The sequence below is a fragment of the Bos grunniens genome, chromosome 23 (genome assembly GCF_055505025.1).
Source record: "Bos grunniens cultivar Pamir isolate PY7600 chromosome 23, Bosgru_T2T1.0, whole genome shotgun sequence".
In the NCBI taxonomy this organism is placed as follows: Eukaryota; Metazoa; Chordata; class Mammalia; order Artiodactyla; family Bovidae; genus Bos; species Bos grunniens.
In genome coordinates, this window is record NC_141187.1 from 7,537,073 (window position 1) to 7,554,064 (window position 16,992).

At 39.6% G+C, this 16,992-nt stretch overlaps 1 protein-coding gene across 50 annotated transcripts in view; it reads right to left on the bottom strand.

Annotated features, from left to right (window-relative positions):
- Nucleotides 1-491: 491 nt before the first annotated feature.
- The window catches only part of MLIP (muscular LMNA interacting protein), a 288,723-nt gene continuing 272,222 nt past the window's right edge, over nt 492-16,992 (bottom strand). For 18 of the 50 annotated variants that reach the window (XM_086371036.1, XM_086371043.1, XM_086371012.1 and 15 more), the window contains 2 exons: nt 10,895-11,010; nt 492-807 (listed from right to left, as the gene is read on the bottom strand). In XM_086371036.1, coding sequence (XP_086227162.1) covers nt 10,936-11,010 — 75 coding nt within the window. In that variant the 3' untranslated portion in view covers nt 492-807; nt 10,895-10,935. The remainder of the gene's footprint in view (nt 808-10,894; nt 11,011-16,992) is intronic. The other 32 variants (XM_086371038.1, XM_086371052.1, XM_086371051.1 and 29 more) reach the window with 2 other exon arrangements.

Genomic DNA, 16,992 nt, shown 5'->3' on the forward strand with positions numbered 1-16,992 from the left:
GGACTGGAAGCTAGGGGTGGCAGCTAGAAAAGAAAGGGAACACGGCCAATATGGCGGGCACTGGGTGTGCTAGAGTGGGCGGCTCCCGGGACTGTCTGCGACAGGGTGGTTTGCTCTCCGGTCTCGGCTGCTCCCAAAATGATGGGTACAAACTAACTCTGAAGCAGCCTCTGCAAGAATCACGTGGTGACAGTCAGAGAAACAGTGATGGAGGACAGCTCAGCAACACGACCTACACTTGACGGTCTGCACGTCCCAGGAAGCGCAGAACCCAAACAGGACAACAGCGCGTGTTTGTGTCAATACCAGCTTTCACACCTTCAAGAGTTTCCCAGTGAAGCCCTGAAAGCAGGCAGGGACTCCTTTGCAAAAAGCTACTTTTTTTTTTTTAATGTGTAAAAATAATTAAGCAGTAGGGAAATATAACCTGATTCAGACAGTAACGTATGCATAAAATAAAACTGGTGTTGAAAAATCATCACGCCCATCCGTCTATTTCCCCATGTTTCTTTTTTATTTGCCTGCTAAACAGAGGGGCGTGTTAGTATTGCTGTCAGCTTAATGGAAGGCATTCAAGGCTCTAAGAGTGGTGGGAGAAACAGTAGGGAAATCTCTTCTAAGCAGGGTGTTAGTGACTACTGCCATGTTATATGTCCGCAGGGAACTTTTTTAGTTTCACTGCAGCTCATAAGGAAAACACTAAGGCTGAAAAAAGAGTGATAAAAGTTAAATCTAGCAAGTGATTAGCACCAGCGTTCCAAAAACTTCAGCCCAGCCTGAGTGTTCACTTCCGCTCGATCTTCATTGCTGCAAAATAAGAGGAAACAGTAGTCAGGTTAATGGAGACAGAACTTTAAAAAACATGCCCATTCATACCCAGGTATAGCATTTCATATAAAAATGATTTGGAGTAGGAAGTTTTTGTTTGTTGTTTTTCTCGGTAGCTGTTTTCTTTTTTGTTATACAGTTAATGGTAGGATAAAGACACCCGGTGGTACCTTCAAATCAGACCCCGGTCTCTCCAGAGCTCAGCACAGCAGTTCTGACCTCCTGCAAGGGGTGACAATGGCTTTGAGGGGCTGGTGCCACCTTGAGGAACAGCCCTGCCATATCCCACCCACAACCCTCATCCTTCAATGACTTGGCTGCTGCCAACTTCTTCTTTAGTGTTAAATGCATCATTCCCTAAAATGTAGCCTCTAAATCACAGAGAAGGTAAAGTGAATTGGGATTGGATTTCCAAAATGGGACATTACAAAAGCAGGAGGCAGCAAATGAACCTCTTGCCTTTTTTTTCACATATTAATTCCATTGGCTTCCCAAGGCTGCTATGGAGTAGTGGGGTGGTTCCACTGATTTTTTTATCCTTCAATCTCTGTTTGATAAGATTACATGGTCTGGAGCAGATAAGGTAAACTTAACTGAGATCAGTATTAGCAGATTATACCAGTCTAGAAAGAAGTATAAAAGGAAATATCAGAGAGGAGGACAAAAGAGAAATTTAGTTCTAAAACTGTACTCTAATAGAGCAATGTGATAAAATGACATTGAAAAGAAAGACTACAACTATATATTTGCAGGTGCCAATGCATGGCTATCAACGGAACATTCCAAAAACGCTAGTGGAAATTGAGGGAGGTCAGTGTCTCTTCTGCAGGCAACTCTGTTTTGTGATTTGTTGTTTTTGTTTTAATTTTGGGTCGGGGGGGGAGTATGGTTGATTTACAAGGCCATGTTAGTTTCAGCAAAGTGATTCAGTTACACATGTATATGCATTATTCTTATTTAGGTTCTTTTCCCACATAGGCCATCATAGAACGCTGGGTATAGTTCCCTGTGCTACACAGTAGGCCCTTATTAGTCATCAATTTTATACATAGTAGTGTGTATCTATCATAGGAAAAGGAGTATAGTTCTCTGTGCTGTGGTAGGGCCTCATTGATTATTTTATATATAGCAGTGTTTATATGTCAATACCAGCCTTCTAATTTATCCCTCCCTCTCCCCCATTTCCCCTCAGTAACCACAGGCTTGTTTTCCACATCTGTGACTCTGTTTCTGTTTTACAAATCAGTTCAGTGTTTTTATTTGTTTGTTCTGTTGGTTGGTTTTTTGTCCTGAGCCAGACCAAGGGGTGAAGAAGCCATGGTCTGAGAGAGCTGTGGCTCAGAGCCTCTCCATCGGGGATACGGGGGACGTGCAAGGCCTGAGGGAAGCAGACAGGAAAACTGCATGCAGCAGAGCCAAGTGGCTGAGCAGGACAGAGGAACAGGACATGCCCGAGTCACGGAGGAGAGCCTTCCTTTGCCAGATTAGGAGGAGGTGGAGGAAAAGTTGCTAAAAACAAGAGGTAGCTGCACTCCTGTACTGATTTGTTCTGGCCACAGAAAACCAATAGTCATGAAATAAATGAGTTGTAGTTTTCAACATTTGAATTCTCTGAAGTTTTAGAACAAAAGGAGAAAAATGCCTCAATGACATCACCTCCTTTTTCCTTCTAACAAATAAAAATGAGCATGTTTTTTATTTTCCTGAGAGTAGCAACATTTGGTGGGCTTCCTGGGTAGCTCAGATGGTAAAGAATCCACCTACAATGCAGGAGACCCTGGTTCGATTCCTAGGTCTGGAAGTTCCCCTGGAGAAGGGATAGTCTACCCACTCCAGTATTCTTGCCTGGAGAATCCCCATGGACAGAGGAGTCTGGCGGGCTACAGTCTATGGGGTCACAAAGAGTTGGACACGACTGAGCGACTAAGCACAGCAGCAGCAACATTTGGTATTTGAGATATTTAAAGAAATCATCATCTTTGACTAACTCTTATGAAGGGCTATGTATTTTACTAAACACTTTACACACATGAATGTAAATCTTCATAATCCTTTGCTCTAACTTTACAGAGAATGAAATTCAGGCTCTAAAAGATTAAATACCATGCCCAAGAACACAGTATTCGTAATTAAATACTTATTTGTTCAATGTTTCCCGTTTGTTTTTGTTGGTCATACAGTCATTAGTTTGTTTCATCCATATTAAAGCATATAACATGTTTGACTTGTAAATGGTAAACTCTGCCCCAGAAGAGTTTCAACAGAGAATTTAAGGATATACGGGATTATAACATACAATTAAATATTGGACAAAAGGCCCTCTCAATTCTCTTTCAAATTAAGATGTTATAATTATAGAAATAATTAGATCAGATAGCAGAGGACTGGGCATCTCATGCCCTGACACCAGGCTGGGAAACTGAGCACCATTTCTCATCTCCTCTGAACCCACTGAAAGGTCAAAGCCGTGTTTACCACCACCATTCAGCAGCTGGTTTGAAATGACATGATGTTATGACAGGTTGAGTCAACATTTTATACCTTTTGTGATTTTTCTATTTTCTTTGCCAATCTCAATGTAGGTAAGGAGCTGAATTACTCAGGAAAAACAAATGTCTACATTTAAGAAATATGCAAATCATTAATAAAATAAATACATTATTATTTTCAGGCTACTTCCCAGCAGTGAAGGCTCAGTATTATATCCTGTCACCAGCTGTACAACAAAGTTATTTTGAATAAAAAAATATATACAGGAAAGACCATAAGATATTCAGAAAATTGCAATTTTGAACAGAGTCACATTCCAAAAGTGGTTTTTGTTTAAAGTTAACTTTAGGTAATAAGTGATGCAGTGTTGTGAAACTTTAAGCCAGTGTGACAGAAGCACTTTCTTAAAGAATGTGCTGTGTAAATTGATTTTTCCTTCCCTTTCAATATATAACCAACTCTGAACAATCTTATCTGTCAAATGAAAGAGCATGATCTACACATGTCTTCTTGTAAAGATGAAGCCAGACTTCAGGTATACAAAGCAAATTGTCATTTCCAGAAAATGTATCTAATAATTTATTAACAGTTACATATTAATTTTTTCTGAAACATTTAAAATATATTTTGGACATTTGCATAACTACTAAAGTTGGTGTAAAAATATAAGACCTAGCATCAGAATTTATTATCCACAAGACAGAAGTGACAAAATATTCAGCAGCTAAGGTCCTATGTGGATAGGATGGTAGGTAGAGAATGCAGGTCTAACGGATTCTAGGAAAGACAATGTTGAATTTGGAGTCAAAAAAATTTAATATCTGGTGACCTGAGCCCTGAATAGTTATTAGCCCTGATTCTATTATTTTGTTTTGTTTATCTCGAAAAGCTAATGCCCACAAGAAGGTCAGTCCTTCAACTTTCCAACTTCTGCTCAGCCTTTTACCATGATTCATTATAATATAAAACCCAACATGAATCTATTGAAATGACTTTGAAGGAAAAACCCCCAAACTGTCAAACCCTCACCGCTCCTATAATATTTATAACTGAGTCCTGAGAAAAGAAAAATCAATGAGACTTGTTTCTCTTTAGTGGCTATTTTAGAATCAGACTCTCAGATTCTGGTACTACTTCATATCAGCCAGGTGTAAGGACAAATAAAAATGTTTGAGAGGCTTAATTACCCTTGCTGAAAGTAAAGGAAGAAATTTCCCTCCCTTGTTCTTAGAGCATTTGTTTCAGAAAACTTGTCTCCTCTCTTGGAAATGGAGATACATCCTTGTGAAATCTAGATGGGCATCTTATCAGTTTTAAGACTCAGAAGAGCCTCAAGGACTTGACAACCATCTCCTTTAAAGGTAAACATCCAAGGAGATAGAAGAAGCCTTATCTCTAAGTTTCTCCTAGGTTCTCAGGAAGGATGGGAGTCTAACTTCAGTTGACACCTGGCTCAAAGTTGTAAAAATAGCTCCTATCATAAAGATAGGAGAAGTTTCTTTTTCCTTTGTATAAAGTCAATGAACTAACACAGGTTGTCCTCCCAATTACCAGGTGATTTAGAATGAGCTAAGTGGAATAAACACTATTTGTCAAGTCCTCTTATCTGAGGGTAAATCGAATTATTGTTTATCTTGAGAATGTATATATAATGGGTTAAACCTACTTGGCTATATGAAGGGTGAGATGTCTTCTGTCTTTGTGATCTTTTGGTGCTTGTGATAGACATCACAGTCTGGTTGAATGTTTAGTCAATAATAAAAGTGCTTTTTCTTCTCTACTACCTTTGTGAGGAGGACTCTTGGGTTGGTAAAAAATATTTATTTTAATTTTATTTCCTCAACACAGGCTGTAGGCTTTCAACACAGAAAGGTCACGTTGATAAGGTTCAATGCTGCAAATCTGGTGGTCAGATAACTTTCTTTCTATTTTTCCTTGCCCACCTGGATGCCTGGGCAAAGTAGGGATCTACTCAGGTAATCATATGAGGTGACCTGGACCTCCAACCAGTTGTCAATCAAAGCATATGAATCTTCTTTTCATCAGTAGTTACAAATATACAGATACCAAGTTCTTCTATAAGGTTACAACCTTGAACACCGCAATCCAAGATTTATCAAAGTTTGATTTTGATAAATAATATTTATGGGAAATTGCTTGCAGGGCACAGAGTGGGCCCATTCCTCTTGATAATTCCATTTTTACCCTTGAATCAAACAAAAAAAAGAGAGTGGCTTCCATGGACAAATAACTTATTTTTCTCTTTTCTGTGTTCTCATCTGGAGAATAAACATAAAGGAATGAGACACTTGTCCCATAAAATTAGAACTTGAGACATCAATGGAGGTTCTGAAATTAAAAATAAAATGAACACAAAATCTTCTATACACCACAGCAGCAAATCGATCCTAGACGGTCACCTTGCCAGCAGAATTGTTATCTTGCCAACTCAAGTATTTATCAAAAATCTGCAAAGAGAAGGAATAAGAACACAGGAGAAGAATTTGCCTAGTATGTGTTTTATGAGCAAGAAGTGACTGATTAGCTCTCCAGTTGTATTAATAACAAATGGATCTGAAAGTTCAGAATCAAATGCATATTTAATCTTGGAAATCAATTGAGCCTCAAGTTAAAAATGAAATAGGCCTAGGATTGCATGTAGCAGGTGATGTGAAGACTGGCAGGTCGGTTATATCTCATTCCCAGCCTGACTTTCACATTTAAACTTGTAGAGAGAGCAGTGAGCTATCTGGACTGGTTGTGGATCCGAGTTGCTGAATTCACCAGACATGAGAAATACAATCAGAAATGATGAAGATGACTGTTAATGGAAATTAATTTTTTCTAAGTAACTATAACCAGAAAGCATTATCTCAGGCAGAGAGTCTGCTCTAAATGAGATGGTGTTATATGTTCACCTACTGGGAGGTAACTGCAACGATGTCAACAATTGTTGATAGGAATGTAAATTGGTAAAGCCACTATGGAAAATAGTGTAAAGATTCCTCAAAAAAAACAAAGACAGAATTGTCATAGGATCCAGTAATTCCACTCCTGGGCATATATCAAGACAAAACTAAGTCAAAAAGATACATGAGCCCTTATGTTCATAGCTGCACTATTTACAATAGACAAGACATGGAAATAATCCATCAACAGATGAGTGGATAAAAAAGATGTGACATGTGTATACACACACACACACATATATATATATACACACACACACAACTACATATATATATATACACATATACATATATATACACATATATACATACATATATATACACATACATACATATATAAACACATACACACATATACATATATATACACACATACACATATACACATATATATGTGGAATACTACTAAGCCATATAAAAGAATTAAATAATGTCATTTACAGCAACATGAGTGGACCTAGAGACTATCATACCAAGAGAAATAAGTCAGAAAGAGAAAGACATATACCATGTGATATCTCTTATATGTGGAATCTAAAATACACCACAAATGAACATATCTACAAAACAGAAATGGATATAGAGAACAGGCTTGGGGTTGCAGGGGAAGTGGCAGAAAAAGGGAGAAAGATTGGGTGTTTAGGATTAGCAGGGGCAAACTACTATATATGGGAGAAGGCAATGGCACCCCACTCCAGTACTCTTGCCTGGAAAATCCCATGGATGGAGGAGCCTGGTGGGCTGCAGTCCATGGGGTCGCTAAGAGTCAGACACGACTGAGCGACTTCACTTTGACTTTTTACTTTAATGCATTGGGGAAGGAAATGGCAACCTACTCCAGTGTTCTTGCCTGGAGAATCCCAGGGATGGCGGGGCCTAGTGGGCTGCCATCTACGGGGTCACACAGAGTCGGACACGACTGAAGCGACTTAGCAGCAGCAGCAAACAGCAAAGTCCTACTGTATGGCACAGGGAAGTACATTCAATATCCTTTGAAATAAAGCATAATGGAAAAGAATATGAAAAAGAATGTATATATGTATAACTGAATCACTTTGCTGTAGAGCTTAAGTTAATAACAATACTGTGAATCAACTGTATTTCAATGAAATTACTTTAAAAAAATAAATGCAAAGGAACTCAAAAGAAGAAGAAATCTATGCAAGTGACCGTCTTTGAAAACTGATCAGCCAGCTGTTCACCATGGTTAAATTCATTATTTAGGGATCTCGCCTTCTTCTTCCTCAGACACAACTTAGCAACCGAACAACAACAAAAGCCCCTGGACTTAGTTCACATCAGATGTTACGCCCAACCCCAGTCTAAGTATTTTCCAAACCTTGTGTAGAATGTCAAAGGAAAAAGAAAATATTCGGTTTTATTAACTCAGTAACAGTGAATCTCAATGTAGAACAGATCTCTCAAATGTAACCTACCATAGCTTACAGTATAGGCTAAACTTTTATGACAGTAGACAGGAAGAATTTGTGACCCAAATCTTACTAAGGCAAGTGAAGTGAAGTGAAATCGCTCAGTCGTGTCCGACTCTTTGTGACCCCATGGACGGTAGCCTACCAGGCTCCTCTGTCCATGGGATTTTCCAGGCAAGAATACTGGAGTGGGTTGCCACTTCCTTCTCCAGGGCATCTTCCCAACCCAGGGATCGAACCCAAGTCTCCCGCATTGCAGGCAAACGCTTTAACCTCTGAGCCACCCGGGAAGCCAGCATTCCCTAAAGCAATGTTGTTTTATGATTTCAAATTTTTGTTTCCAAGATTGACTTGATTGGCTTTTCTAGATGACAATGAAGGAGCTAGAATTTGAGGCTCTCAACTCTGCTCATACATGTAAATCACCAGCAGAGATTTTAAACCTGCCTTTGCCCACCTCTAGAGATTCTTGACCCACTCCAGTGTTTTTGCCTGGAGAATCCCAGGGACGGGGGAGCCTGGTGGGCTGCCGTCTGTGGGGTCGCACAGAGTCAGACACAAGCGAAGATTCTTGATTCCATTTTCCTAGTGGAAGTGCACTTTTGGGCTTTAAAAAGTCCTAGGAGGGGACTTCCTTGGTAGTCCAGTAGCTAAGACTCTACTCTCAGTACACGGGCCACAGGTTAGATCCCTGGTTGGAGAACTAAGATTTCACAAGCCATTGGCATAGCTGAAAAAAAAAGTCCCAGGAGATTTTAATGCTGAGCCAGAGCTAAGAACTACTGTCCCAGATGAGCAGCTGAACTTTTTTGAGTTAGCTGTTTTTAAATGGACTTTATAAAGTATAGGGCTTATAAAAATAATGACCAAATTAAATCCCACATTTCAGGCAGATTTGTTACTAGCTGAGCCACAAGGGAAGCCCTTTCAAATGGACTTTATAAAATATAGGGCTCATAAAACAATGATTAAATTAAATCAAGTAAATCTAAGGTTGTTTTTAACTGAATACCTGAACTAATTTGAAAAACTAGTGCCTACAAATAGCAGGATCAAGCAAAAGAAACAGCAATCTGGTAGTCCGAAAGGCAGGAAATGAGAGAAAACCAAGAGGGGAATTCTGAGATCTGCCCAAGGTCCTTCCATGAATGTCTGTTTGCAATGGATTGGTAACTAGCACACTTTACTCTCTAGACCATATGGTCATAAGACAATAATTGCATTATAAAAACAGGTAGTTTACTTGTTTGGTGCTTTGAGGGTAAATAAATACCAAAAAGAAGATTTGGGGAAAGTGCACAGGTAAATATTACTGTTGATCACACATCATAAGAAATTATCTAAAGTTATTAAATCACTCCCCTATGTGCCAGTATAACTAAGCAAAATCCTGCACATGGATGCCTAAAATGGTAGTTTAATTATCAAAAACATTTCTTCTTTTATTTTTTTTTAGTTTGATATATATTTATTTTTATTGAAATGTAGTTTGATTTACAATTTTATGTTAGTTTCTTGTGTGCAGCAAAGTGATTCAGTTATACATATAATATTAATATATTATATATAATATATATAACCCCTAATGGAAAAGAATCTGAAAAAGAATGTATTTATATATCCATAAATATATATACATATATTCTTTTTCAGATTCTTTTCCATGATAGGTTATTACAAGATACTGAATATGGTTCCCTGTGCTACACAGTAGGACCTTGTTTAACTATTTTACGCACAGTAGTGGGTATCTATTAACCCACACCTTCCAATTTACCCTCCTCTCTTTTTCCCTTATTAACTTTGTGATTTTCTATATCGATGAGTATGTCTGTTTTGTAAAGAAGTTCATTTGTATCATACTGTAGATCCCATGTATGTGATATCAGATGACATATAGATTATCAATAAATGGATACCCCTCGGCCCCAGTTTCCTCCTCTGTAAAACGGGAAAAGTAATACTCAACTTACAATGTTTTTTGAAGATTAAGTAAAACAATGCATCTAAAGTGCACAGCATGCTAACATATAGTAAACTCTCAATAAATTGGTAATTATAATCATTCTTAATGCTGGCATGTGTACACAGAAATCAACAGGCTTCTGATAAGAACTGCTAAAATTGTTCAGCAATACAACTTAGCTACATGTATCAAAATTTTCCCATTACACCAATAATCCTGGTTCTAAAAAACATCAGAGATATGGTCAAGGATACAAATCCATGCCTATTCATAGCATGCCTTTATATTTTAATAACTAAGGTTATAGCAGTGGGACACATCAATACTGTATGTTAGAAATTTCAAAATTTGCATAAATTGGGATGTCAGTTTATGAAATATACCCCAAACTGTGGAAAATATGCTTTGGGAAAAATTCAGATTTCATTTATAATTTTATTTGGAATTTTATTATTTTTATCTCCCTTTTGTATTATCGTATTATATATATTTTTAAACTTGGAGGCTACACAATTGAGCATGACTAATTTGTAAGGGTATCTAGAATGAATGAATGAATTCACTTTTTACCTCCATAAAGACAAGTCCTGTAAAAAGTACTTTTTTCCCTCACCTTTACCACTTTGCCTAAAGGGATATAGAAGAAAACAATGCTCAATTATTCTTGCTCGACAGAAAATTCCATTTTTTTATAGAATTTTTTCTTGCCCCTTTGGTATAGCATTTTTTAAAACTAAGAAAGGTCTTTTCACTTACTTTTCTCTGTCAGCTCAAATGTGAAAATGGCTCAATATTTGAATGAAATTTAGAGCTATATTTGCCTGTATATTTGCACTTTTGCCTGTATGCTACCCACCACGTGCAAAATTCACGTGGGAGTTGGAAAACTGAGCTACCAGATGGTCCTGGGATTCCTAACTCAGAAGACACTTATAAATATTGTGGGACATGCACTGACCTTCTAGAAAAATAAAACAACAATGGCTTCACATAATGAATCCAGAGAGAAAAATCACAAAAATAGATGAGATAGAAGTAGTTTGTGATCAAAGTGGTACATACATGGGCACCTCTAGTACCACCTTCCACATTGAGAAGCAAGAATTTACTCCTTAGCTATCAGATGCTTCTGAACAACACAGAGTAGGCCCGTTCATTCTTTCTTTAAAATAAAACAGATTTTATTAATTTTTAATAGAAGATTGGCTTACTTCTACAATCCAGTATTACATGGAGATGGATAAGCGGATGTTCAATTATATTCTACATTTACCTCTTTGGAATCAAGGGTTTCGTGTTCCGGAATAGCCATCATTGGATGACTCAGCTTCACAGAAAAGACGCCCAGGATGTGATCAGAGATAGAGGTAAGGAGAGATAAAAGTTTATATTTAAGTTGGCAGTTAAATGATGATGCAAGTATAGTATTGCCGATCATAGTAGATTCTACCAAGTGTAAACATTAAGATTTAATTGTTACTAAAAACAAAGGAAGATATTCTTAACATAGAAAAAATTTTTAGCAGATGGTGAATCCTTAGAGCCTAAAACCACATCTTATTTCTCTCTGAGTCCTACACACACTCGAACAGTGCTTGGCACACAGCATAGACAGTTATTAAATGTTTACTGAATGAATGAACTGTTAACGTACACTGGCAGTTCTCAGAGAGAGGAAATGAAGTTAAATCTATTTTCTCACAACAACCCTCAAACTGAAACGCTCCAAAGCAAAAGAGACAAATCATGTTCAGACCAGCAATGCAGGTGCCTCTGCAGATAGTTAATGCTATATGAAATGTAAAACACTGTGCACTATTGTAAACATAAAGAATCTCAAAACACAAGGGCTTCATAAATACTGCAGTCTTACCAGATGCCACCACGATAACGCAGTTTACAACACAGTGGCACGTTAACAGAGGGAGGTTCTTTGGTTTTATAGGAATTTTTTTATTATTGCATGGGTTTTCTGAGCACTATACATACCCTTAAACCTATTAGGAAAGAAGAAAGTCATAGATATGCAAGCAAAAGAGGCAGACAGAATGAGGGACACAGACAAGGGGAAGGCAATCATTTGTAATAGATCTGTTTACCCCCTTTATTTTTTAACCGTCTTTCCTCACTCCAGCTTTAAAGTAACCACGATACTTGATTTCCCAGAAATGTCCCAGCTTCTACTATGATCCTGGGCAAATCCAGGCTATGGAAATAATTGCCTGCCCTTTACCCTCATCTTATCCTGATTTGATCAGTGAATCATCAGATCAGTAACCAGCTCCAAGGCAATTCGGAGGGTCCCAGGAGTGCAGCCTTGGCCCCAGGAGGACATCACCAGTGGCTGCCAGGGAGGCCAAGGAAGTCCCACCTCCTTAAAGTTTCCTGAAGTTTCCCTCTGTTCCAGCCCATTTTCAAGAATGGAGCCTGCTTTTATTTAAAGCTATAGCTTTGTTAAATCTGTCCCAACTGTGAAATACCCTGGGTGTCAAAACATCAGGGCTCCTAGAATCCTGAGATCATTACTTTAAATGGAAGCGTGATCTGGCCCCAAACCAACTAGAGATCCAAACAGCTTTCCAAAACTCAGCTGAAAGCACTTGCTTTCCCCTGTTGATCAGGGTCCCCTGAGACCCTAAACCTGGCTTAGGATCAGATGCTATGTACCCCTTCAAAACTCAAACCTAAGTCCTGGAGACAGCAAAATCTTAAGCATACCTAGGCTAAGTGGTACGGTAATTATATGAATCATCAGAATCTATACAAATGTCAATCTCCATTCTTCTAAGATACAGTAGGATAAAAATCCTGAAATTTGAAAATGTTGTCCCAATATTCAACTGACATTGGAAAAGCAATTGAGTAATTATCTGACATCTATTTTACATTTTATTTTTTCAATATAGGTATTCATTCATTTAAATCCTAAACTATATTTTAATCTGGAATTTCAAAAACTATGTGTGAGCTATCTTAACCAACAAAAAATAACAGCAAACGACTGATTCTAATTAACTGGTAATCCCCAGATCACTTATATTTGGCTTTGGAATGCTTTCTTCTATTTATGATCTTGTGACCCAGCAGGTTTGCTTTTTGATTATCCTTGAGGTGACTAAAAACATATAAACTGTGATACTGTTAATGGAGTAAATCATAATAATTTATAGTTTCCTCACATGACAAATTCATTATATGTATGTGTTTATATAGGCTTCCCTGGCGGCTCAAGTGGTAAAGAATCTGCCTGCAACGCAGGAGACCCATGTTCCATCCTTGGGTCAGGAAGATCCCCTGGAGAAGGAAATGGCAACCCACTCCAATATTCTTGCCTGGAGAATCCTATGGACAGAGGAGCCTGGCAGGGTACAGTCCATGGGATTGCAAAGAGTTGGACACAACTGAGCAACATCACTCACTCACTCATTTGCTTATACAGTGTTAAGAGCAATCTAGTGAGGTGAGCACTAATTTTACCCTGTTTCACAAATGAAACAAAAGCACCAAGAGATGGGATGATGACTTCTTCAAGGTCTGGAGCTAGTAAGTGGCAGAGTCATGATTGGAGTCTGGGTGACAGTCTCTGGAGATGGTGTTTTCAAAGCAGTGGAAAGTGGTAATACGCCGCTGGGAAGACGCTCGGGAGTGGGCGGTGGGGACAGACAGACGGAGGGAGTGGGGTGTGGGGGCAGACAGACGGAGGGAGTGGGGTGTGTGCCACGTTGCAAAAGGGAAGGCCAGGTGCTAAAGGCAAGAGCATACAGTTCAGAGATCAGAAGTAGTTCAGAGTGTCTGGGGCAATGGGTGTCTCCACACAGGAGACGCAAGAAAATGAAGCTTGGATGTCAGACGAGGATTCTGGGCTTCATTCTCTAAAGAGTGAGAAGTCCTTGAATCTCCAAGGGAGACAGGGGCACACGTGATCAGATTGTCATGTCAAAAGACATCGCCCTGGCTAAAGAGCAGAATAAAGATGGGGGAGGAGGGGGTGGAAGACCTGCAGGTAATCAGAGAGAAAGAGAATAAAGAAGGTTTAAATGAAAGCATTACCTTAGAGAATAGAATGAAGTCAAGTTTCCCTGGGTGACCCTAGATCCCCCCTACTCTCCAGGGGGAGTGAAGGAGCGTCGGGTCGACATGTTGAAATTTTGTTGATTAGGGAAGAAAAATCACAAAATGTTCCAGGGAAATACAGTAAGCCTCCTACATACGAGCCTCCGAGTTGCGAACTTTCAAAGCTGGGACCACCTGCGCATGCGCCTGCATGTCCAGTCACATCAGGCATGAGACGCACTGCAGCGTGCCTCCCTCTCCTGCTGCCGACCCCGCAGCTCCACCATCTCCCCGCTCCTCTACCCTCCATCAGTAGCTCTCCTAGCCTGTTCACTCGATGCCAGCCCCTGTATCCCAGCTATTGTACTGTAGACTACTGTACTTTTCAAGGTATTGTAAGATTAAAAATGTTTTCTTTTGTGGGTTTGTTTTTACTGTTATCGGGTGAAAAGTATTATAAACCTATGACAGTACAGTACTATACAGCCAATTGTGTTAGCTGGGTCCCTACCCTAGTCTAACTGTGTTGAACTTCTGAACAAATTGGACTTACAACACGCTCTCCGAACAGAACTCTTTTGCATGTAGGGGACTCACTGTCATGCTGAGGTTGGCATGCATGCTGAATGCAGAGGTTTTGTAAAGCATAAGAGCTGGAAATGCCACGTGAGGAGAACAAACATGGCAGGGACAGCCTCTCATAGTCAGAATGAGAATGAGGACACTAAAACATGGAAATATATCCCATATGTTAATAGACGGATGACGTGTTATCCAGAGAGTTAGTGGTTACAGGAGGATGGCGAGAGTCCTCCCAGCCTGATTACTTGGTGGTGAATGTGCTGGAGAACAAATTACTATTTTGTCTCAAAAAAAAAAAAATACCCTGAAAAGTTATTAGTTTTATCATCAGACCTTTATTCAACATAGACAGATCAATGAAATGGAAAGCTCGGGTGAAATGAGACAAAACATCCTTTCATCCCAGATGGAAACTCCAGTCCCAGATATTGTATAACACTCATCAGACCTTTGCTCACTCACCACTGGGGGCTAATCAACAAGCGGTATTTGAATGAAACCTTCGGTTGAGTTTTATTACCCTCTTGATCACAGCTGCCACCACACAAATATAAAGCCTTGTGGAGTATTTGTCACCCGTGTGGGGCTTCCTCATAAATGTCACTGCATCTCCAGGGCTAACTTCTGTGACAAAGACAGATAAAAATCCCCTCCAAGCAACTGGAGAGACTCCTACAGCGAGAAGGAAAAAGAACTATGCCAAATGTGGTGAAATCACTTAATTAAGTCTTAATCTACCTGAGGAACTGCATCCAGAGCGCTAGCTTTTATGAATCAGCTCTCGCTCCTGCTCAAAGATGTAGCAGATTTTTCTCACCTGCCAGAAATGATGAACCTGAGGAAGTGCGGCAAGAAACGTTCCCATTTTTAAATCGCTGAGGGTGCTACACCTGCTTTTCAGAATTCAGTCCTCAGGATTGCTTTTTAGCTGAACCACATCCTCTTGTAAACTTCCTTCACTCTATTCATCTTCAGGAAGCTATCCCCCCTACTTCTGTCTCCTACCGAGATTTGTGAACCACTCAAGCTAGAGTGTAAACTTAAGAACATCTCTCAAAAACAGACATGACAATTACCGAAGGGGCACCTACATAGAGGTCTTTGCTTCTGAGTACAGTGTTGTCATGGTGAGACTGTGAGCCACTGGATGCTGTGTCCTTTTGATGCTATTCACCTTTAGGTTGACTGGACCTGGTACAGAGGCCACGCAGCAGAGGAGACACAGAACGTATATTGAATAAATAGTAATGAAAGAGGGAAGGAAGGAAACAGAGGAAAGAGTGTTTTCTGACTTACAAAACTATAGAAATTCTGCATTGGTGAAGAATTGGACTTGTTTACTACATTCCCCAAAGTCTTCTCACTGGTAAGAAACTTTGCAAACTAGGGATGCTAAAACCAGTTCTATGGCACTTCTGCGTTCTGCTTAAATCCCTCACGATTCTTCAGCTTCAGGAAGACAAATATACTATGATATCCCTTACATGTGGCATCTGAAAAAGTGGTAAAAATGAACTTATATACAAAAATAGAAATAGACTCTCAGACATAGAAAACAAACATGTGCTTCCCAAAAGGGAAAGGTGGGAGGGAGGGATAGACTGGGAGTTTGGGGTAAACAGACACACACTACTGTACATAAAATAGATAAACAACAAAGACCTACTGTATAGCACAGGGAACCATATTGCATATCTTGCCTATGATAAAATAATAATTGCCTATAATTTAAAAGAATATATAGATATATATGCACGTGTGTGCTCAGTCACGTCAGTTGTGTCTGACTCTTTGTCGCCCTATGGACTGTAGCCCGCCAGGCTCCTCTGTCCTTGGGATTCCCCCGGCAAGAATACTGGAGTGGGTTGTCATGCCCTCCTCCGGGAGATCTTCCTAACCCAGGGATCGAACACGCGTCTCCTGTGTCTCCTGCATTACAGACAGATTCTTTACCCACTGAGACACCTGGGGAAGCCCATATACATATATGTATAACTAAATCACACTGCTGCACACCTGAAGCTAACATAACATTGTAAATTAACCATCCTTCAATTTTTTTAAAAAAGGGGAAACATAATTTAAAAAAAGGACTGAAGTTAGTCATCAGTCTCTGAGTCAAGAGATTCTACTTGCAGGTTTGTGTCTTTTTCTCTTGAATCGCTCAAGGGGCCTGCGACGCTAGGCCTTCAGGCATCCTGATCTGCACAGGATCTAACTACCCTTGTTAGATGAAGCTAATCTCCAGGCAGCACAGTGCCCACCACTCCCACTGAGGAAGGTCAAGGACCAGAGATCACCTAGGATCGTGCTTATACCTAAAAGTCTGGTTTACTTCACTCACTTAGGGGGTCTGCCTGGCCAAACAAAACATTTGAGATTTTATTCCCTGATTCACAGCATATCCCAGCACTGAGGAAGCACTGGGTAAGTCCTGTAATTTTCAGATTCTGATGCAGCAGGTCTAAGGAGCGGCCTGCATGTCTAATGGGTCTCAGGTGAGGCCAACAATCCCAGAGGTTGAGGAGCCAGACCCCAGAAAAGATCTGTGTATGAACGTATGGAACCGATGTGTTGCTCAAATATTTGTCTATTGACAACTGAAGTTAGCTATATCCAACGTTCTTAATCGATTAAGTTACACAGAAGTTGTGTAATTAAATACTTTTCTACG